Source organism: Verticillium dahliae, genomic scaffold, assembly GCF_000150675.1.
Source record: "Verticillium dahliae VdLs.17 supercont1.4 genomic scaffold, whole genome shotgun sequence".
In the NCBI taxonomy this organism is placed as follows: domain Eukaryota; kingdom Fungi; phylum Ascomycota; class Sordariomycetes; order Glomerellales; family Plectosphaerellaceae; genus Verticillium; species Verticillium dahliae.
In genome coordinates this window covers 1,253,133-1,275,848 of record NW_009276925.1, presented here as the reverse complement: position 1 = coordinate 1,275,848, position 22,716 = coordinate 1,253,133, and the positions used below count along the sequence as shown (strand labels likewise).

Genomic DNA, 22,716 nt, shown 5'->3' with positions numbered 1-22,716 from the left:
AATACCTTGCTTGTTCTAGGGACAAGTTGAGGCGCAGTATTCTACGAGTCAGAAGCAGTTGCCGTTTCAGTAGACACGTCAATGCTAATCCTTAGATCACCTATATGAGCTACCTCAATCGAGGCTGTTCTTGCGGGAACATCTGCAACGACCGTGCGTCGAATGTCTGCTGCACGAAAGTCATGTACTATGGCAGGTAAGGGGCCTACAATGGGCAAAAGATTGCGATCATTTTGATCGACGGCGCAGTCGAGGTGCGTTAGCGATATCTGAGAAGATCTCGATATCTGGGCACAATTATCGATACTACAGGTCGAAGTACCCGATAGTGCATCGCTCAAGCGCTTAACCTCGTGGCACCCAATGTAGGCAAACAATACCTAAGAAAAGATGCCTCCGCATTCCTATATATGTTGCTCCTTTTACCATGTAGCCAGGTAGCAAACTAGTGCGATTGTAGCCCAGAACCAGCTCAGGAGCACTCGGAGCGGTTGATCTCACCCTGGATCCCCAAAGGTGTGGGTTACATTCGGGTCCAGGGGCCAGATGTACTTGGGTAGTTAGTGCATGAGCGATTGGCACCAGACGGACAAGACGAAATCGGCTCTGCCGAATGCTGAGGAGTATTCGGCAATGACCAAATGTTCGCAGGGAAGGCTACTATGTGCATGGGCGCTTGAAGTTCTCGAACACCGATCCGTTCCCGCTCAGTTGGGGGCATCCACCGAGTCATATCCTCGTATGTTTCAGCAGCCTGCACGCTGAGCACATTCGCCACTCAACCTATCACAGCATCAAAGGATCAACCGAGGCCATTGCCTGGAGAAAAAGCTGACCCGTTCAGTCGAGTCACCCAACTGAAATATGAAACGAATACGCGATTCGGGGCTTGATGCACATGACACCTCGCAGGCGTCGGCTGAGAAAACTGTATACCTCGCACAATACCCTGCGCTGTCAAAGGAATATTGCTGGCTTAGGCGAGACTTTGTATCTGGAAGCGACTGGGGATAATTTTTGGTCGACATGTGTTTCGATCTTCGGCCGATAGCTCGGGATCAAAAGACGGGGAACAAGGAATCTCATGCTGCAAATATCGGGAAGTCGAGGATGATATGGACTGTCGTATTCTAGTCCGACTTCTAGAAGGTTAAGCTGACCACGGTCTATTCCACCTTACCATGCCACTTAAAAGATCCTGCCAGCTTCCGCCTATTGTCGGGGCCGGCCCGCAGGTAACTCAGGCCGGGCCAAGCCGCGTCACCTCCATGCATTTCCTTTTTTCTTCTTCGCACTAGGCAACCTCCTCCAAGCCCCTGCCACGAAGACCGGGGTCGATATAAGTCACGAAGGCGCTTGTTTGCGATCGCACGAATATCGAGATTGCACTGCTTGATCCACCTCCATATTTGCCACATTTGCATCGACCGAAACAAGCTTCTGGGTCGCGAGCCGCCTTGCTGCGAATTCTTGATCTGGCTCATACTCAGCATCTTGAATAAAAAATCAGGCCTCGGTTTGATTCAAGAACTTGTTCAGGTCCCAATCAAGCAGTTTCCGGAACGTCGTGTCACAGATGCTGCTTTCTCTCATGTCATGAACCTTTCGAAGGATTTTCAATCTGAAAAGGACTCGGCCGAGGTCATGTGAAGGCCCTGGAGCAGGGAGGAGCCTTGATGAACTCATGGAAACTGCTGTCAACGAGATTCTGCCCACGGTGGTAGATCTCATAATGACTATCGGGATTCTGTACTGGAAATTTGGCATCTACGCTGCGGTACCCATGGTGTTCGCCTTTGCCTCGTTCCTTGGCCTCGAAATTACATCATCGAGGTGGAACATTGAGCCACGTCGTCAATCCGCCAAGACCGATCGCGAGCAGGCCAAGGTCATGCATCAGGCCGTGCAGAATTGGACGACGGTGTCGCAATTTCAACATGTTCGACTACGAGCGCAGGCGCTTCGGACAAGCATTGGACGCCAGAGAGCTTCATTCCCTGCTCGCCCACCTTGGTGCTATATCCGTCTGGAAAGCCAGTAATGCTCTCATGAATTGCAGCCTCTCGACACGTGGAGTAGATATCCTCGTCTGTTGCAGAGAGCCTTGCGTATCGCAAGTTGTCCATGATCGTACCATTGAAGAGCATGGGACTTTGTGGCACCACCCCAAAGGTATTCCTCAACGAATCGAGAGAGATGTCTCGTATGTCATGACCATCGATAGTGATCCGGCCCCCTGTGACATCGTAGAAACGAAACAGTAGCTTGGCGACTGATGATTTGCCGGCACCTGTCGCGCCCACGATGGCGACGGTCTGGCCTGGTAGTGCAGAAAAGCTGATACCTTTAACGATGTCTCTGACGGAGTCGTAGGAGAAGCGTACGTTCTCAAAGGCAACACTTCCTTCGACATGCCTAATTGGGTACGTGCCCTCAGAATCAACGATTGTCGGCTTGGCCTGCATGAGGTATAGCAGGCGTTCAGCATCAATCAAATCAGCCATCATCCAACGGCAGTTTTGTGAGAGAAACTTCAGCGGCGTGGCGAGACACAGCGTCTGGCTATTGCCCGCATTATCTTCCGAAATCCCCAGATCCTTGTCCTTGACGAGGCTACCAGCGCAGTGGATACAAACACAGAATCGATGATTCAAAGCGCCTTGGAAGCTTTCAAGTCTGATCGCAAACGGACTACCTTTGTTATTGCCCACCGACTGTCGACAATTGTCGGGGCTGACCAAATCCTAGTGATAGACAAAGGACTGCTGGTTGAGAAAGGGACACACGAGCAGCTTCTGAAAACCGATACCATGTATAAGAGACTTTGGAGCAAGCAGCGTGCGCTATGTTGAGATGTAGATGGAGGCTGGCGCATCTGGAGCAACCGGCCGTGAGTAATGAAGTAAACAATAAGAATCATTCATCGTTCTGCCTACGACGGACTAAACTTAACTACGATACCTACCTAGGCGAACTATCTCCGGAATCACTAGCGCCCACTTTCGGCCAGGCCCGTTCGGCACACCCAGAAGAGGAGGTTGACATGATTAAAGTGGGGCGCCGCGCCCTTTGGCCTGGCCCAGATATGATGCCTACCGACCATGGATCACTCTTGTCGCTCGATGACCAGCAGCTGATGCTCTGGTGAAGCACCAGAACTTACGCCAAGCTTTGAGTGATGCGGACATTAACGTATTCTTTCTCCAATGCGATGGAAGAACTCCCGACTAGTCTCGATTCGTGGCAGGTCGAGGGCCTGGACGACAACTTCCTCGACCTCGCGTTTGGGACAGATTGGAACCCGGGTTTGGCTGACGATTTCCTCGCCAATACAAAGCCTTTGAGTGACCATGCTACCAATTGCCAAGTAAGTCTCGACAATGCCCATATGGATTACTCTCAAGACGCCGCGCGCGACAAAGCCCACCACACAAGAGGCATCAACGACACATCACCGCATCTTGGCAAGAGACAGCACCAGGCGACGTCAATCGTCCAGCCAGCCGTGCGATTCTCACCAGCTTCGATAAAAATACTCAAGACTTGGCTGTCAACCCATTCGGACAATCCCTACCCGCGAGTCGAAGAGGTCGAAGCGTTCCAGAGGCAGACCAACCTCAGCAAACAGCAGATCATGACATGGTTTGCCAACGCCAGGCGACGATCAAAGAACATCAACATACGTAAACCTGCAGCTCGGGACAGATCTTCAAGCCCAATGCCATTCGCCCCATCACCAGGTCGTTCGACTCATGGTGCCGTGATTGGCGATCAGATGAATCCTTTTCAAAGATGGACCAACTCGCCCCCAGACCAGGAACCGGCTGAGATCAGCGCTATCGCGATGGCCGTTGCAAGCTCTCTAGGGGTCCATGACCAAGAGGACTCCCTTCTCACGCAAGGCGTCTCTCCAAGGATTGTATGTAATGGGTCGTCAGCTAGCAGCGTGGCGACATCGGACTCCGCATCCCTCTCTTCTGCATACTCATATACGTCGGGAGTATCCCTTCGATCGCTGGAATCACGACGAAGGACCGAAAAACGCAGAAGGCGAAAAACGCGGAAGAATCCAACACAGAGCCAGAGCAAGAATCAACAGGCGACGAAGACTAGCCTTTACGACGTTCTTTCACAAAGCTCGAACCCGTTCCAGTGTACCTTCTGCACGCAGACCTTCAAAACGAAGCACAATTGGAAGCGTCATGAAAAGTCACTTCACCTTTCGCTAGAGCGCTGGGAATGTTCCCCAGATGGACCTATTTTTCGGAACGCTCATTTTGAACCGGCTTGTGTTTATTGTGGCGTGGTCGAGAGCGTCAACATGGACGCTCATTTGCAAAGTCACAATTACGAAGCTTGTCAGATCCGAACCCCGGAGGAACGTACATTCTACCGAAAGGACCACCTACGCCAGCATCTAAGATTAATTCACCAGGTTCAATTAGAGCCACTGCTGATGGAATCCTGGAAGACTGAGGTGATGGAGGTCCGATCACGGTGTGGATTCTGCAATCTCGCCTTGAGCACTTGGACAGACCGAGTGGATCATCTGGCAGAACACTTCAAGAATGGCACGACAATGGCTGACTGGGAGGGAGACTGGGGTTTCGAACCTCGCGTGCTGGAGATGGTGGAGAGCTCCATCGCACCATGTGAGTATACGGATGCCTGTCCCCCACAGATCTGGGATTTCCTCTGATTCCTGTGCAGACATTATAGATTATGAACGAAATTCGCCGTGCCCATTCGTTGCTTTACAGACAATCTCCGACGGCCCCTCGACGGCGTTTGAGCTGTTACAACTGGAGACTGAGTACTTCTGCTCGAGTCACATGAATCTCCATCACACGCTACCTTCGAATCAAGAGATTCAGTACGAATTGTGCTGCATTATTCTTGCCTCTGAGATTCTGTCTCGCGATACCATTTCACCCGCTTCATCGTGGGTTCGCGATCTCCTCATGTCTTCCGAGCATATCACTAGGCAAGCCAAATCGCGTCCTATTAGGAGCGGTTCACGCTTCACGGACCTGCGCACGCACGGGCAAGAGAACATATTCGGGAGCTGTCATATGGAGGGGGCCTTGCAAGAGTATGTGAAGAGTATGACGACCCAAGGTGCAGATGTCACGAACGAATTGCTCCAGCAACAGGCTTGCAACATCATATGGTCATTGACCACGTGCTCTTCAAGTTCTTCCGACATGTTAGCGAACCTGCTGGTGAACTTGACTTACAGCTCAACGGGCTGGCTTGGTACTTTTCGCGAGCGAGCAGGTCTACCACCGGCTTATCAAGAGCACAAAGCCTTACAGGCAAACCCACAATCTTCCGATGTACCCTCTAAAACTTGGAAAAAAGGGTGGGTCGATCGCCCGGACGTTGACACCGGCATCTCACAAACGCTTGCGGGGACTGCGCCAAGTTCAAGTAGTGATACGGCACCAGTGATGAGATCGTCGGGCTTCGTCGACGACAGCTACTACAGACGCCTGATAAGGGAGCTCACTCGCTTCATCTCGAGCGCCATATCTCCGCGCAACCCTAACAGGCATGTGCCGACAGATCTCGAGATTCAGAATCAAGCGCGATGGATTCTTTATGATTGGTATGAAACCTTCCGGTTTTCAGTGCGTTGTATCACGACAGCTAACCGATTACCATTAAGTGACGATCCGTGGAACCAAACACCTGCGGATAATGGGAATTGGTTGAAGGACTTCAAGGATTCGATATCGATGCCTAAGCAGTAGATCCTTGTCTTGTGGCTTCGCTGGGGGTACCCCACCGTGGAGGCAACCTGACATCAGTTCTGTCCTGGTCAGTCTCTGGGTTTAGATCCGGATACCCGCTTCCAGATCTAACTTCCAGATCTAGGCAATGCACTTACGCGCTGATTCATACATCCCTCGGCGTCGGTTCTATCCCCCCACTCTCTTCTTTCTCGCCGGTCTTGAACTCAAGCAAAGATATTGGCGGTTGACATGTTCCCCTCAAGTCTGTCAAGGCCATATTACCCCTCTATTCCTTGCCGGCCATGGCGACAAATTTTGCGAATATCGTCGAGCTACGACAAATCCTTATAGCCCTCTGGATAACGGCTTCAGGTTCTGGAGCCCTTCTCAGCCAAAGCTTTTCAGATCTTGTTATGTGGGCACATGGGCTATTGGGGTTCGAAGAGTCTCAGTAGGCGATCAAATTGGCCAACAAATCTGAACTGGCAGAGCTCCCGCTGGACGGAAGCAGTCTTGAATTGCAACATAGGAGGGATGTGGTTCTGCCCAGGTTCGTATATGTCGCTGTGTTCGCCGTTCCGCCATCTGCTTTGCGACAGATGCTCTCTACAGCATGGGCGCTCGCAACCTCTCTGAGCGCGGCGGCCTCGAAATGTCAAACGCCATTCACGCAGCTTCCTCTATTATCTATTCAATGTATACCTTATGGAAACTTTGAGCTCTAGGCTTTGCGAATACAACTCTCACAGTGGGAGCGGGGTTCACCTCAGCAGCCATTACCTCGCTGCTTGGGTCTGCTGCCACATTCTCTGCTACTTTGGACTGGAAAGAGCATCTTCTAAGCTTTATTGATGAATTATGCATCATACTTGGGAAATAGCTCGTCGCTTTAGCCTTGCTAGTCCCGGAGAAGGGGTGCGTGATTGCGGTACTCTGGAGGTGTTTTGGTCTCAATTCGACTTGGTCCCGGGGATCTGTCTGGAATGACTTTGGTTCAATACTTCCTGGACTCTGTTACCTGCGTGTATCATGAACGTCATGCGTGATCCTTAGGTCCGCGTAGGTCATTCAAGTTATTAAAATCTTTCAGCAGACATCACGTCATGAGTGTCACCAATGCTTCCGCAGCATCGCGTCTCTGATGCCAAGCGTTGGGGTTGCGGAGTTGCTGCGGAGGTTTGGTGAAGTCGGGCGATAATTTAGCATACGAACTGCCCAATGGCGAAAATAGCGGCCGTCTTTGCATCATGAGCTGAAGCATCTTGGCATAAAGCCGTAAATGACACCATGCGCTCCAAGCCGTAAGGGAAGCTTTATAGTGCCCAGTGTTTACTGCGGAGTTACGGATTATCGGGGGCAATTTGCATCCACGGCCCCGAAATGCGGTACCTTAGCTGACAGATGTGAATGATGTGCTGTGCGGGGTTCGTGACGCTCGACGCGTCGATCTGAGGACGGATATTTGCTCTGCCTAATAGGGGCAAAGCTATATTAGGTAGGGGAGAAGCTACAAGTTAGCTTTATTACTGAAATTAGCTATAGAAACTATATACCTATCCATTTCTCTTATATGATTAAGTTTCTTAATAATCCCTAAGCTATAGACTAGCTATAACTAGCTATAATTAGCTAATAGACTAGTATAAGGCTATTTCATAGCTCCCTTAAGCTCTATACTTACTTGAACTATGTCTTAAATAATTAATACCCTTTAATATAATAATAATATTGAGTGCACCTTAAAGGCCCTAACGATAAGTCTAGCTAATATCCGTTCCCTAATTAGCTAACGTACTCCACAAGCGAGTGGAACACACAAGCGAGTGAAACACTCAACCACGACCGCACAAATAAAACCCCAGATATCTCAACCACGACGACTTGAATTAACTAAATCAATCGGTGTTATCATCATCTGATATAGCTACAATGATCTGACAGGTCCTTGAGTTATGTCCTGCCTTGCCGCATGTTCCACAGCGTCGAGGGGCCAATTCTATACCCTGCTTACGACCCCTACTCAGCTGCGTTTCCTGCTTCATCTGGACGTCTACCTCATTCTGGGCTTGAATGTCCTCTGCTTCGGCTATAGACATGCTTCCCCCTTGCCTGAGACGCTTTTTCTTCGCTCTGCGACGCTTGCTTAGGGTCTCTAGCTCCCCTCGTATGAGCTGGACCTCGGACTGTACGAGGGTGAGTTTATGCATGATACTCCGCGTTCCCTTTGCTAAGTGGTCAACGGCGCCGAGAATAGACGTTGGTGAGCTATCTTGATGACGGGCAATCCGATTTTTGATGTACTCAGACTGCGAAGTCGTCTCAATCGGATTGTTGGGCGTCCTCGAGACCCAAGGTTCGGGTATCCCTCCACTGCTCCCTGGAGGCGTTGGGGTATGTAACTTCACATCCAGCTTCGAAAGGACTGCTTCCGGGTTATGAGGAACGAGTCCAGCTCCCCTAAAGGCCCCTTGGATGTTCTTCTCCGTCATTACCTCTTGGGATGCTGTAAGAAACGCAGGGAAGAAGTCTTCCTTGGTGATATGGCTTATACCCGCCCGCATCTTCTTCTCGATTTGCCGACCGTACGCCTGCTTAAGCGGGCCAAAGCAGCCAATATCGAGAGGCTGGAGTAAATGAGATGAATGAGGCGGCATACAGAGCGCGATAATGTTGTTTTCCTTGCAGTAGGCGTCGAATTCGATCGAGTGGTGACTTTCATGTCCATCTAGAATGAGGAGTCGATGTGTGCCTGTTGTGCGAGGCCTGGTGTACTTATCGAAGTGCCGAATCCATTCCAGTCCTGTTCTATTGGTAGTCCATCCGTTTTCAGTCGTGGCGATAACCCAATCCTTTGGTAGGGATGTTTCTTCGTACCAGCTCGAGAGGTGATATTTGCCTGCGACCACGATAAACGGCGGGACGCACCAGCCTTGGGAATTAACCCCCTGGATCACTGTGACCCATTGTCGATTTCCAGGTTGTATGAGCTTCGTATTTGAGCGCCTTTCCGAGCTTGTGACGACCATTCCTGTTGAGATAACGCCCATCATAAAGCCGGTCTCATCGAAGTTGTAAAATATCTGCGGCCGCAATGCCGTACTTCGCAACCACATTCCGTACAAGGCGAAACCACGCGTTTATCGCGTCTGGGATCTTCACATTGGGCCCTCTTATAGTCGTATCTGCGAAAGAAACGCGTCTTTAGCTGTGGTTGTCGCTTGACGAAGTTTGAAGCCCAGTTGACTCCGACGTGTGGCGCGCCTCGGTCGGCGAGCAGCCTATTGGCCATATCTTCCACGTCACGAAGCCGGGGAGGAAATGATCGCGAATCCAGGTCCAGAATACTCTCAATAATTGTCTGCTCCTCTAAGGAAGTCAATGTCCTCGAATTCGGAGGGCTGTCGCGTCGAGAGATAGTTCCCTTCAGTCGTCGGCCTAGCGTCACATGGCTCACGCTGTAGATCTTCGCAGCGCTCCGAATGCTTAGCTTGGGATCTTTTTTGATAGCTTCGGTAGCAAGAATCAATTGAGCTTCTTTGCAAGGAGTCTCCATGTTTAATTGTGGGTAGAAAGGTGATGAAAGATAGGTGGTTGGGGAATCGCGACGGAGTGTTTCACTCGCTTGTGTGTTCCACTCGCTTGTGGAGTACGTTACTCCTAATTACCTTATTATTAAGCTATACCTTGATACCCTGCCCGTTTTGATAAGAGAAAAGAATAAATATAATTACTATAACCAATTATAATAATAGAGCTATACTTATAGCTCTTCCCCCATTTATTATAGCTTTAACCCTAGTAGGCAGACTGAATACCTAATACAGGCCGAGTAGATACCCCTCCTCCGTCGATCTCTAAATCTAGCTAAGCTGTAACTGGCAAACATGAACAATGCCACGGAATGTCGAAGGTGCTTGTGACAGGTCGTCCGGGTCGTTGTTGGTTATAAAGCTCTCGTTCGGATCCTGAAAGTGTACAAAAGGGGTACCCCTACGTGCGATCAAACCTAGCCGTCAAAGTTTATTTACAAACCCGCTTCCTTCTAGCCCGCCTGGTCTCTGCACTGCAGGTTCCAAGCTTCAGATACCTTACTTAGAAATCATGTCGTCAGTCGTAGCTGTTGCCGGCGGTACTGGCGGCGTTGGCCGCGCCGTCGTTGAGGGGATCGTTGCCGATGGTAAATTCAGCGTCGTTATCCTAAGCCGAAAGGTTCTGAGTACTCTTTCTGCGCGTCTGTTTCTTATCTAACGATTGACCAGGCCGATCCGGAGCTCGAGAAGACTCTTGGTGCTCAAATTGTTGTGACTGACTACTCGAGTGCCGACGAGCTGGCGAAGCAGCTCCAGGATAAGAACGTTCTCACCGTCGTCTCCGCACTGTCTTCACAGGCTTCCTCACAGCAGGAGATTGTTCTCATTCAAGCCGCGCAAAAGTCTAGCACAACCACACGTTACATCCCGAGCGTCTGGGGCGCAAAGTACACCTCGGAGCAGGCTTGGTCTCCCCTTGCCGCAAACAAGCTTGCATTTTTCGAAGCGCTCGACAAGACACAGCTTGAGTGGACCGTCGTTGCGAATGGCTTATTCCTGGATTACTGGGGCTTCCCGCATGTCGAGTCGTACCTTCAGCCCATCATACTCATCCTTGACCTTGCTGCCAACAGAGCTGCGATTCCGGGAAGCGGGAACACGCCTGTTGTCTTCACGTACACGCGCGATGTGGCCAAGTTCACGGCCAAGCTGTTGACACTCGATAAGTGGGAGCCCGTGTCCTACATCATCGGAGACAAAGTCAGCTGGAATGAGTTTGTCAAGACGGCGGAGCAGGTCAGAGGTATGTGGTGAATGTTCTTGCCCTCGGTGCTGTTCAACGCCTGGGTGCGCCGTGTGGCTAATCCGTTCTTCCGCACAGGGAAACCTATCGAGGTATCTTACGACTCGATCGATACCTTGAAGTCCGGCAAGATCACAGAACTCCCAAGCCACCAGCACGCCTACCCATTCTTCCCGAAGGAGGCCCTGCAAGGCGTGTTGTCCACATTCGGACGTTGGATTGAAGAGGGGCTATTCAACTTCCAGCCGAAGAAAACTCTCAACGACTTGTTCCCAGAGGTCAAGACCATGACTGTCAAGGACATTCTCGAGATCCACTGGAACAACGGCGCGTAAATGGCTGGTTCAGAACCCTGTTCGACCCAGTTGACTTGATCAATCGGCAACGAACAACTAGATCGTTCGAAGTCAACAACATTATGAGTTTTTTTCCTATTTGGGTCGAGCCTCGCCACTCGCCACGTGCAATGGACCATTTAACGTCGCGTTATGTGATATCTGCTCTGTCCCTGCTATCGTTGTTCTTTCACACCGAAATCTGGCCAGGTTACATCCGGCGCCAAGGCGCAGGGCGTAGGGCGTGCGTCCGAAAGGCGCTGCGGGGTTGAAGGGCATAGGCCTCGCGCTGGCCCCGGCTCTTGCAAAGTATCGTCCGGATCTCAGTGAAGGTCTTGGGACGTCCTGAAATATAAATGTAGGCACTCGGCGCGCTCCTCTCTGAGAATGAAGTCTCTGGGCGCTAGATTCGACTGACCAGTTGGCTTCCTCCCTTTCTCCTTCTCTCCATCTCGCGATGTTTATTGAACAGCAGACGTTGTCGGCCGAGTTTGGTGTTTTGCCGAAGACACAGTACACACAGTCAGGGGCTTTTTTGGATTCCCCACGTGCATCATCAGGTGGATCATCATTATCATCCCACAACACCCCATTCTGTATCTATTTCCCCAGGCCACGCAGTTTAATCAGGAAGCTTCACCATTGCCCTCTTGACCTCCCGTCTTCATGCTAGGCAGCACGGCGAGTTGACCTCACATGGTGTTCTTCGCCTACTGTCTCTCGAGACGCCCAAAACCGGAAAACCTGCTGACTCGGCATCGTGAGTGAGTTGGAGGGGGGCCCGCTACCGGCTGATGCCGAAGCCCCTAATGCGCATGGCGCCAAACCTCATAGGTCGCTAGAGGCGTCTTACGTGAATCTACCTAGTCGAGACCCCTCCGATTTATGGAGGGGTTCGATGGAAGCCCTCTGTCAGCGGCATGGAACTTTGTCACGATTGGGAAGACTCACCAGTCACACACACTCTCCTCACGAGCTACCGCCTTTTCCCCCTTCAGCCTTCCCATGTGTCTATCTCTGGATTCTCCTTGACTGTCAGCCAGGGTTCCGCTGTCAATTGCCGAAACTCTATTGTTCTCAAGGCAGCTGCTTTGCCTGCCCCAGCATGTGGCACAATGGCACCGACGCTCGTCGGCGGTCCAGTGAGCAGCAGCAGCAGTCGCCGCCGCAACAGCACCAAGTGAGCGAGGCGCAAGGCATTCCAGATGACATGCAGGGCGATGGTAAATCTCACCGTCAACGCTTGATGATACGAAGCGAACTACGATGCTGACGACGCAAACACAGTCATGAACTTCTCTGATCTGGACCTAGCACAACTCGGACTCCCTTCTGAAATGGGCATGATGGGTACCACAGAGGAACTCCAAGGGAGCCTGTCGGCGATGCATCCTTTCGACGTGAACCCTTCTCACTCGTATCCTGGGTCTTACTCGGGGGAACCTCTCACCTTTGACAACCTGGATCTATCGTTTGATGCCCTTCCACCGGACGGTCCCATGACCTCCTTTCACAGCCAAGGCGCAACGCCAGAGATGCCTCATGCCTGGCTCGACAACAGCAGCAACGACATCAACAATAGCAGCACCCCTCCTGAGCCGAGGCCACGCATGCCTCAGGGCACACGAAGTAACGATTCCCTACGATTCAACCACCCCTCCAGCCTTGGCAGCCCGCGGCCTCTCATGTCTTCCCATCGGCAGCCCACGTTGCCACGGCGAAGAAGTCGATATCTGCGAAACAGCGGCGAGCCGGCGACTTCGTCTTCGACGCCCCTCACGATCCCGACGACACCGGCGGCCATGACAGACAACGCCCTCGACCCCATGCAACGATGGCAGGAGTCGCCGCCAGAGAGCGAGGCGGCGTCTCTCATGGCCATCGCCGGCGCTCTCCGCCAGCAGCAACGCGACGCTCCTGGCATGGCGGCGGCAGTAAACTACAACAGCAGCAGTCGACCGCGCGGCAGCCGACCCACGTCGCAAAGCAGTTTCGGCAGCCGAACGAGCCACTCGTCGCGGTCCGTCACATCGGCGCGCTCCTCCAACCTCCCGAGCACCTTGCGGCGGTCCTCCGGATCCCGCGGCAACCGCATCGGCCGGCCGAAGCGCGACCGCAGCCCGAACCTCCCGGGCAAGGCACCCAAGGACCGGCGGCCTTTCCAGTGCACCTTTTGCTGCGACACGTTCAAGAGCAAATACGACTGGGCGCGGCACGAAAAGTCTCTCCACCTGTCCCTCGAGTCGTGGGTCTGCTGCCCGCACGGCGGCGTCGTCGTCTCGCCGGCGACGGGCCGCTCGCACTGCGCCTACTGCAACATGCTCGACCCGGACCCGAGCCACCTCGCGGCGCACAACCACGACAGCTGCGCCGCCCACGGCGCGCCGCACGTCTTCACGCGCAAGGACCATCTCATCCAGCACCTGCGGCTCGCGCACAAGCTCGAGACGACGCCCCTCATCGACGGCTGGAAGGTCGAGGCCCCCGCCGTCGCGGCGCGCTGCGGCTTCTGCGACGCCCGCATGGCCTCGTGGCCCGAACGCGTCGAGCACCTGGCCCGTCACTTCAAGGCCGGCGCCCTGATGCAGGACTGGGTCGGCGAGCACGGGTTCGACCCCGAGATCGCCGCCCGCGTCGTCAACGACTTGCCGCCCTACCTCATCGGCCTCGAGTCGCGCGCCCCCGTGCCCTTCTCGTCGACCGACCCCGGCACCAAGGACCACCTGTCGCAGGTGCACGAGATTATCAAGAACCAGAACAGAATGGCCGGCTCCGAGAGCTGGGCCGGTGAGGGCGCGCAGACGGCCGACAGGGGCGGCGGCGCCGAAGACGCCTACCCGACGGCGGCGGGCATGGAGCAGTCTTCCGGCGAGGCGCTGCCGGCCACCTTCCACGACACGTTGGCGGTGCACCTCGGCCGATTCGCGCGGCATCAGATGCGCATGGGTATCGTACCGACGGATGAGATGTTCCGTGAAGAGTCTAGAAGGATCGTCTACGGTTCGGCGGACCCCTTTGACTGGACCATTGCCGAAAGCGACCACTGGCTCGCCGGCTTTCGGGAGAGGCATGTCAAGGGTTCCGAGAGCCCTGCTGCGCCTTGACGTGGTCTAGTGTGCTTCGGAGGGGACAAAGATGATCAAGAATGCAAGGCTGCCAAGATACCACAGCTAGCTAATCGTAATCTATTCTATCCCACGACGCCCAGCATGTACCCTTAAACACCGGTAGGGGTTGGCAGGCAGGAGCAAGCACTGCTCACTCGGGACACGGCATCCCCAGTGCAGGCCTTCTGGGCGTAGGCGGGGAGCACCGATGACTCCTTGATCAGGTTGGCAGTGTACCCGGCGCAGAAATCTTGGCTCTCCTCGAGCCGGCCCTTGACGCTGTTGCTGCGCAAGGCACGCAAGCAGTTGTCGGCGTTGCAGACGGGCGGCGGCGGGCACTTGAGGCTCGTCGGCTTGACAACAAAGGCGCCGCGCTCGATCGTGTTGATGAAGTGGTGTCCGGAGGGGAACCAGCCGTACGACGACCAAGAACCGACAAACTCGACAATGCCGCCACCGGGTAGGTTGTCATCCTCGGGGTAAATGTCGATCCAGGCGGCCTCACAGATGCCGGAGCCGGTAGGATCCGATGGTCCGACCGAGGACACATCGAGGAGACTGTACCCCGAGCCGTACATTGACTGGAAAGCAATGCCGTCGCGGATGTAGAGGTTGTGATCGATGGCCTTGGTCTTGTATTTGTAGATGCCTGTCTGCTTTGGGTTGGCGAGGTCGCGAATATCCCAGATGTAGACGACGGGGAACTGGTCAGAAGCTGGCCCTGCCCGATAGCGCTCGTCACGCTCATCGTTCATCAGGAGGAACTCTTGGTTGTTGACGTCGGTGACCCATCCCTGGTGCGTGTAGTTGACACCTTCGTATGAGGTACGCGAAATGATGTTGGTTGTGAACTTGTCCGAGACATCATAGATGGTTAAAGAGTCCTCGTTGTACCCATAACAGATGTCCTTGCCGTCATACCTCTTGTCGGGACCACGATAGACGAGGCAGTGCGCATCGTGAACGTAGCCGTCGCCGGCAGCGCAGCCAAGTCGCTTGGGGTTCTCGACTCCCTCGGAAATGTCAAAGAAGATGAGGCCAGCAAGACACGAGTCGTTGCGCGGCTGCGCTCCAACCGCGACAATGTAGTCGAGCTCCTCATTGACCACAACGTTGTGGCTGCGACCGATGGGGAGATCATTGGTGTATCCAGCGAGGTCACTGATGGCATCAAACTGCACGGGGCCCGTCGTTTCAACATCAATGTCGAGAAGCCTCGTCATGTCAAAGATCTGGATGCCGTGTGCGACAGCCTCGGACCCGATGACCATGTAGTTCTTGTACCCGCGGAGCTCTCGCCAGTCAGAGATGGCAGAGACCTGAGGCAGGTGAGCCAATTTCACCATCTTGCCCTCGCTCGTAATCTCCACGAAGGTAGTGCCGTCCTCTTGCCCGATGGCGACAAACTCACGGCCGTCATCGGACACCCATCCCCAGGAGCCAGAGCCAGCACCAGAAGAGCCCAGGGCACCGTGACTGAGGAAGTGAGTGAGATCAAACTAGGGGGGAAAAGGTCAGTCCGAGATGCTCAGGCTATGGCCAAGATTCACCGAAATTGGGCCTAACAGACATTGAAGCACCTGAAGGTGTTGTTGCGGTCCCCGGGAATCGCTTCAATCCAGCCGTCAACACAGGGCGTGTATCCAAGCTCGGGGTACTGGTCGCTGTTGCGAACTCCAGACTCCCTCTCCGCGGCCCACAGCTCCTGTTCTCCGGTCAGCATGGTGCATGTCTATTGATGAATCTGAATATCCATACCATTTTGTGGTTCATGATCTCTTCATGGACCACGCCCGAATCGTAAAACTCAGCTGCCCTCGCTTCATCTACGGCCATCTCCTTGCCCATTGCCGCCGCGGCGAGCAGGCCTAGGGAGGCACCAAGTTGCACGACTGACCGAACCATGTTGTCAATCTCAAAAGACGATACAACTCAAAGTGTCGGCGAAGAAGACGTTGGATGCGTAGCGCACAGTCAAGCCACAGGGGAGAGACGTAGCAAACCACCTTGGCTTTTATAATCCACGAGCACCACAAGATGACCACCCTTCGACGTTCCACCCACTGATAGCCGTTTGTCTCACCTCCTCGCCCATGGTTCTACTCCCTTTCCCCTCCCGCCAACTCGCCAAGCACCGCAGCTGCCCGCAAAGACCTGCGAGTCTGATCGACGCAGCGGACCCTCGCCGAGCCCGTCAGCCTGGATCTGGATCGGGTAGGTGACCGTCGATGCGATAAACGCAACGCACGGTCCTCCATTGGGCGCCGAGCCGGGCGCCGAGCCGGGCGATCGGCGAGAGCCAGCCCGGAAGTGGAAGGTCGCAAGTCCTGTGGTGCCTCTTGGCAGTGGCCGGGTTTTCAAGACGCGCCCCCCTCACGGAAAGGCCCGGGGGGGTGGTGGGACTTACGACGCCACCGCGGCAAGGGCCGATCTGGAGAGGAAACAAAGCTAGAGATGCATGGTTTGGCGGTGCAGTGCAGGCGAGACGTCGTTGCGTTGTCTGCCTTGTCTGCGTGAGGAGAACCTGGTCTTTTTCGAGGCAACTTGTTGTCCCCGGTTGTCTGTACTTGAGACTGAGGCCGATCCTAGCCGTTGCCAGTAAGCCACAGCTCTCGGTGACAATTCTGGGGTTTTGTGCAGGTCACTCGGGAGCCAGTTTGCCTTGGGCTAAGCCAGTCGGCCTCGCGCACTCATAATTGTAGAGAGAGAGGTACAGTTCTGCAATCTTCAATGTTTTCGCGGATCTTATAGGCCTGAAATGGGAGTTCAAACTTGACATGCAAATGGTTCAACAATCCCTCTTTGATGTTAGACATTGTATTGAGAACGAGACCGCAAATCACAGGATGAGAAATCACAGGATGAGCAGACTGCTATCGCTTGACAGCGATGGAATGTTAGGGCCTTTACTTCCAACCATGCCCACGCTGGCTATCTGACGTTCAGCCTTCATGCTGGATACATGACAACCGAGGCCGCCTGAGTGCCTATTCCTATCTACTGGTGCTATTAGTCATTAGGAAGCCCGGCATCCACCCTCGTGCTTACACCAACGGAAAATCCGAGAACATGGCCGCTGTCAGTATTTGATGTAGAGCAGAATGAAGATGTCATCCAGATGTGGTCCACAGCCACAGAATATAGGTATGGTGTCGGGTTACATCTGAACCATGGCTCTCCGCAGCTTGGAGGCCCTCGCGGTCCTTATATCCACGTTCTCGTCGCCCTCAGCCCCTAATCGGACCACATCGGAACTCACAATCGTAGACACACCGTCAAAGACTCTAAGCATCTGGTAGCGCAAGACGATGAATATAAACGATTATGAATGTCAAATTAGGAAAAAGCGCATCGGCCACGGAATAAAGGGCTTCCCCGAGAAAAGAGAAGCATCATTTTCCAAAGCTGAAAAGACTGCCAGGTACGAAAAGCACGCCATCAAAAAAAGAAAACACCGCCGGGACGGGGATCCTTACGTCCACTCCATGTCAAACCACTGCCAAAAAACGGCACAGGATAAACACAGCTACGCCACCAGCGGCGGAACGCCGGAACACAATCTCGGCCAAGCGATGGAGCATCATCGAGGCCATTCATCTCGTACCTCCTTCCGCCTTGAGGGATGAGGCACCTGGCTCTTCGGTTCTGGGACGGTAGATCTGCCCATGTCCCGAGAACGGGCTGCCGACGACGGCCCTGCTCAATGCTGTTCAGCAAGCACCTGATCTTCAACGCGAACCCCGTACCAGGAGACATTTGAAGAAAGCCCGATTCGGGATTGGTGAGTGGAATCGGTGAGCAGCGAGAACCGGGACCAGGGCCAGAAAGACGGAATTTCCCTACTAGATAGCTAGGGTTCCTACTTCGACGACACGGCTCCCTCAGAGACATCCGCAGCGGAAATGGCTAAAGTCTAGACTTTACGCACCTCCGCTTCGTCACATCGATCACGCGCGTTGGAGAGCACAGTGTTCAGCACAGCAAGGCTAGATATCATGCGCGTCGCAAGCCAATTCATCAGTGACGAGCATTAGATTCGATCAAAGATCTAGTACAACGGCACCCTATACGCATCAAAGTCGTACTGCCACGTCGCTACAGCCGCTGCGTCGCTGACACACTCGGCCTCGGTGCCATTGCCAGACCACATCGGCCGCAGGGGCCAGGGGCATAGCTCAGCATTCGTGCCCGTGTTCCTTAGCGTGTCGGGCGACGTCTTGCCCTCGACCCACTCGATGACCGTCTGCAGCGTCGACTGCGGCCAGCCCCCGCGAGGCTGCGCCGAGTTGCTCCCACAGTGCGCGCCGCCAGGCACGAGAAAGAGCCTGTAAAAGTCCTGCAGCTGCTGCACGCCATCCTCGTAGCTGACGTACGGGAACATGACGCTGCGCACCGACTCGAAATAGTGCACCGAAGAGCCCGCCGGGATCGAGTCGTCGGCTTCACCGTGCACGTGGATCACCTTGCCGCAGGCCGCCTGAAAGTCGGCAAGGTCTGGGTATGTCGTCTGCAACGAGTCACCATACTTGTTCTGGCCCAGGATCATCCACTCCTTGAGCGTGTCCAAGGTAACGTTGTCGAGGCTCGCGATAGTGTTGGCGTCTTGCAGCTGGAGGTATCGTGCAACCCACTCACCGCCGAGGCCCGAGATGCTGACACCCCACGTTTCAGCATCTTCGTCAAACGTAGTCGCGGCGTCGCTGAAGCTGGATCCGGGCTGAGCATTGATGTATACGAGGCGTCCCTCCGAGTCGCGCAAGCCATCGAAAAAAGATTTCATCAAGATCGCACCTTTGGCTGTGACGGTGCCACTTTGCGCCGGCGTGGCGCGTGACGGCATCTGTCGCCGAGCCAGCTCTGCAAAATCTCCACCCGAGCCTCCAGTCGTGGCCTCACACGAGTAGGCCTCGCCTACCATGGACATTGTATCAAAATGAAGCTTGCAAAGGTCAGAACGGAATACGAAGCCGTCGGTAAAGCCGTCAAGAGGGTCGCAGGCGGCGATGGTCAAGTTGATCATCTTGTCGAGCTCACACGACGGCGGGAAGTAGTCGGCTTCGATTTCCATGACATTGAGCGTGAGATGGTTCACCTGCTGCTAGCCATAGCGGAAAGCAGGGGCTCCAATGGCGGCACCGTCAAACTGCTCACCAAATCGCTGAAGCTGGCTCCACCCTTCGCGACCGCCTTCTGAGCAACCCTGGTAGTAGGAAAAGACCTTTTCCGTCACGTTTACGGCGTAGAGGTTGCGAGCGAACTCTTTGCCCAGCGTTGCGAGCTCATGGTGGGCTTGGTAGCCAAACATGTAGACGGACTGCCAGTTGATCGTGTTGTTGGCAAGAAGAAAGACGCTGTCCCACTGGGAGTCAAACGACCCAAAGCCACCATCAGCGATGCCGGAGAGCGCACCGACAATAACGCCCGTCGGGATGTCAGCCTTCTGGGAGTTGATGGCAAGGCCGCCTCCCCCTGTCGACACGTATCGATTCTTGAATGCTTCCGGAGCCGGAGCCCAGTAGGTTACATGGACTCAATCGCCATCGGTCATACCATCGTGTGAATAGGCGAATGTAATATTGCAATAGTCGAAAGAAGCAGTTGGATACCACTCGCTCGAAGCGGATGCGTTCCTCACTAGTGTCGTCTCAACCGAGTCCGCATCGATTGTGAGTCCCGGGAAGAAGTCAGCAGCAGGCAGTGATGACTGAGCGAACGAGGTGGAACAGAGTTCAGTAAGGGAGGTGGCCTGCGCTGCTGCACAAGAGACGGTCGAGGCGAGAGCCCAGAGGGCACACGTGAACTTCCATGGAGGGGCCATGAATAAATTGAGGCTGCAGGCAGAGGAAAATGAGATAAAATATGGACTTGGGTATCAGCTGGAGTTACAAAATAAGCTTTGGTGACTTTGGATGCCGCGAGAAGCAGTGAACATCAGCCTTATAGGCCAAGATAACGTGCGTGCTGCTTGTAGCTAAGTTATCGGCGGAGGAAGGCCAGCCACTCGCCTCACGATGTCGACGTGCGCATCTGACGTCCGAATACGCGTGGTCAGGTCCATCAGCCCCACGGCGTTCCTCTCAGGCTGATATGTATGGCATTCTTGCGCCGCCCCTTGCTCGGATGGAGTGGGGGTGATCGCGAACAAGCATCGACGGGCGGCATGCCGGGGAGCTGCTCGCAACAGCCCCACCGGGCCCGAACCCAGCCCGTCGGTCTTGGTGGGGGTGTGCCGACCCCTGGCCCTGACTCGACAAGTTGCTACATGGGTCCAAAGATGTGAAAAGGCCGCGATCCCCCTTTGTGGTGCAAGAACAAAACTGACTTGCGTCAACACATTTCGTGGTTCGGACGAATCTGTCGTCTACCCAATGCATCCATCATCGGCCGCCTATGCCGCCTCGATTGAAGAGTTGAACAAGGCTGATCGCATGCTAGGGATGCCAGGACAATGAATGGGCATGTCGTCGGTGAGATACTCGGATGCTACGACTCGAGGGCCCTCCGGCGTCCGGACCAGCATGTTGATCGACCTGCGGTACGTCATCTGTCCGTCTGGCCCTTTCAGCACTCGGAGATTGCGGTCAAAGTCGGCGGCAAAAATTCGCATCGCCTCGGGTGGGTAGGGGACATCGCGTTCCTCGACTGCGCGTACGCAGTCCTCCAGTGACATGCCGTGCTCCATCTCAGTGACGCGTCGGCCGACCCTGTACATGGTGCCGACATCAAAGAGCCCTTCCTTGGCCGCCACGATGTTCCCCATCAACGTCAGCGCCTTGAGGCGGATTGGCAGGTCACGGCACCTGCGCGAGGTAAAGGCCAGGATGGGCAGCAGGCCGGGTTCGAACGTGAAGCAGGCTCGTTGCGGCTGGCGCGATACCAGAGGAGCCACTTTGAGCGCTGCCGCCTCTTCTGCCAGTTCCATTATTGTCCGGAACGACTCGGTGTGCCGATCAAACGACATTTCAGATCCTTCACCGCCAATGTCGACGAGGATCCTCAGCATCTCGTGCGAAGCGCGGAGGTGGCACAAAAGGCAGCGCTCGGCAGGGCTGGAGGCAGGCGACTCGAGCAGGGGCGTGACGCGATCGAACCACCGGTCGAGCAAGACCTTGCAGTGGGCCCGTAGTGCTGGATCAGGATTCAGGCGCGCTTGCCTGGAGCTGGGGCCTATTGGGGCAATTTCGTGCGTGCGGTTTTTGAGGTCACACAGGGATGCCTCGGCCTCCAAGACGGTGACAAAGGGGTGCGTGTTGGCAAGATCGCTCGTCATGTCAAAGTCGAGCGGCAAGGCGGCCCCTTGGCGGAATGCTCGCGCGGCAAAGGGAGACGCGTGCAGGCGGCGAAAGATGGGCAGCAGGTGATCTCGCGCCCAGCCCGAGCATCCCGACTCTGCGATGATGGCAATGCCATATCTGCAGTGGCGGGTGACCGAGTCGATGTCGCCGAGCAGAAAAGCAACACATAGGTAGAGAACGCAGGTCAGGAGAACAAGACTCTCGTCCTGGGCGGCCTGGATATGGCGCAGAGAAGCATTGTAGTGTTTCAGCGCAAAGGGGTTCCCTGGCAGCTCGCTCGTGATGCGTTTGCCGTTCTGGAAGTCCTCGTGCAGCGAGCTGATGGCGAGTACAGCGTGACGTACGGCGGGGGCAAAGTGGCCGAACTGCATGACGAGGTGTGTCCAGAAGTATGCATCTTGGGGTCCGGACAGAGCGGGACCGACAACACGGGCAAAGTAATGAAAGGCGCGGCCCTCCTTCTGATCGTGGGCAATCAGTTGATGCGGGCGGTACCAAGCGAGACTACGCTCCTGGGGAGACCTCTGGTGCTCCATCTCGTATCCGGCACATTGGCGGCTGGTGGATGTGCATCGGGCGCATGCAGGTTTCGCCTCATCGCATTTGATCTTGCGCTTCCTGCGGCGTGGCTGTCAGTCCGGTTTAGGCCAAGGCAGAGATCAGGTCGTCGGATTATGCCATCCGATCCCTGTTATCAGATGGAAGATGGGTGGTGTTTGTCGGCGCCATGTGGCATAGGGCTGAAATAAGGGTATACGAACTTGCACGTCAGGCAGCCAGTTCTGACCTTGGTACCATGGGCCATGGCCGAGAGTGTATGTGGGGTTGGCCCGATGGATGTCTCGGCACTCGGGACGTCTCCAAGACGCGGCGGGGGGGATCACAGCACGCAAAGCCGTCGTGAATCGTGAATGCCTCAAGGTGGTCAGGTCAGTCGAAGGAGGGACGGGGGAGGCGGAGACCACTGCGTGCGCGCGCTGCGTACAGGTCAGGAAGGTAACAAGAAACGGAATGATGTGATTGGGACCGACAGTCGATCAGGAACCGGATAGATTGTCATCCAGAAGTCCAAACTCGAGTCGAGTCGAGCCAAGGCGACGGAGAAGGGGATGAAGAGGATACTATGGCCTTCATGTTGGATGCCCCTTGGTCAGTAAGAGTCAAGTCAACGTCTGCTCCGGCAAGCTAAGGTTTTTAGGTGCGGTACCTACGGACCCTACCTACCTACCTTTGGTAAGGTACCTACCTTAGGTACCTAGTCTGAAGGCAGGAGGGCCCCAAAGCCAAAGGGCCTCGCGGCAGTGACGGACGACGTTTAATCTTCAAACCGGTGGGGCAGATGCGAGCCAATCGACGACGACGACACCGGGCCATTCGTTTCCACAGCCCATCCACTGGCCCCATCCTGGCC

At 54.6% G+C, this 22,716-nt stretch overlaps 7 protein-coding genes across 7 annotated transcripts; 3 read left to right on the top strand and 4 right to left on the bottom strand.

Annotated features, from left to right (window-relative positions):
- Positions 1–1,889: 1,889 nt before the first annotated feature.
- VDAG_02750 (beta-(1-2)glucan export ATP-binding/permease ndvA) lies at positions 1,890–2,465 on the bottom strand (the record flags this gene model as incomplete). Its single annotated transcript, XM_009653403.1, has 1 exon — positions 1,890–2,465. One exon carries the CDS (start codon positions 2,463–2,465, stop codon positions 1,890–1,892), a length of 576 nt encoding a protein of 191 aa, XP_009651698.1.
- A 766-nt stretch (positions 2,466–3,231) lies between these two features.
- Positions 3,232–6,444, top strand: VDAG_02749 (uncharacterized protein). Its single transcript, XM_009653402.1, has 5 exons — positions 3,232–3,919; positions 4,187–4,652; positions 4,711–5,608; positions 5,669–5,820; positions 5,878–6,444. The coding sequence occupies exons 1-4, from the start codon at positions 3,389–3,391 to the stop codon at positions 5,751–5,753; spliced, it is 1,980 nt and encodes a 659-aa protein (XP_009651697.1). The 5' UTR covers positions 3,232–3,388; the 3' UTR covers positions 5,754–5,820; positions 5,878–6,444.
- A 3,392-nt stretch (positions 6,445–9,836) lies between these two features.
- VDAG_02748 (uncharacterized protein) lies at positions 9,837–11,012 on the top strand (the record flags this gene model as incomplete). Its single annotated transcript, XM_009653401.1, has 3 exons — positions 9,837–9,944; positions 9,995–10,568; positions 10,647–11,012. 3 exons carry the CDS (start codon positions 9,837–9,839, stop codon positions 10,901–10,903), a joined length of 939 nt encoding a protein of 312 aa, XP_009651696.1. The 3' UTR covers positions 10,904–11,012.
- Positions 11,013–12,008: 996 nt separating this feature from the next.
- On the top strand, positions 12,009–14,007 carry VDAG_02747 (uncharacterized protein; the record flags this gene model as incomplete). The annotated part of the gene is made up of 2 exons (XM_009653400.1): positions 12,009–12,126; positions 12,191–14,007. The coding sequence occupies 2 exons, from the start codon at positions 12,009–12,011 to the stop codon at positions 14,005–14,007; spliced, it is 1,935 nt and encodes a 644-aa protein (XP_009651695.1).
- A 113-nt stretch (positions 14,008–14,120) lies between these two features.
- On the bottom strand, positions 14,121–15,915 carry VDAG_02746 (uncharacterized protein; the record flags this gene model as incomplete). Its single annotated transcript, XM_009653399.1, has 2 exons — positions 14,121–15,509; positions 15,769–15,915. 2 exons carry the CDS (start codon positions 15,913–15,915, stop codon positions 14,121–14,123), a joined length of 1,536 nt encoding a protein of 511 aa, XP_009651694.1.
- A 1,252-nt stretch (positions 15,916–17,167) lies between these two features.
- VDAG_02745 (tannase) lies at positions 17,168–19,828 on the bottom strand (the record flags this gene model as incomplete). The annotated part of the gene is made up of 5 exons (XM_009653398.1): positions 17,168–17,292; positions 17,615–17,706; positions 18,066–18,921; positions 19,162–19,506; positions 19,561–19,828. 5 exons carry the CDS (start codon positions 19,826–19,828, stop codon positions 17,168–17,170), a joined length of 1,686 nt encoding a protein of 561 aa, XP_009651693.1.
- A 570-nt stretch (positions 19,829–20,398) lies between these two features.
- Positions 20,399–22,110, bottom strand: VDAG_02744 (uncharacterized protein; the record flags this gene model as incomplete). Its single annotated transcript, XM_009653397.1, has 2 exons — positions 20,399–21,923; positions 22,067–22,110. 2 exons carry the CDS (start codon positions 22,108–22,110, stop codon positions 20,399–20,401), a joined length of 1,569 nt encoding a protein of 522 aa, XP_009651692.1.
- Between the last annotated feature and the right edge of the window lie 606 nt (positions 22,111–22,716).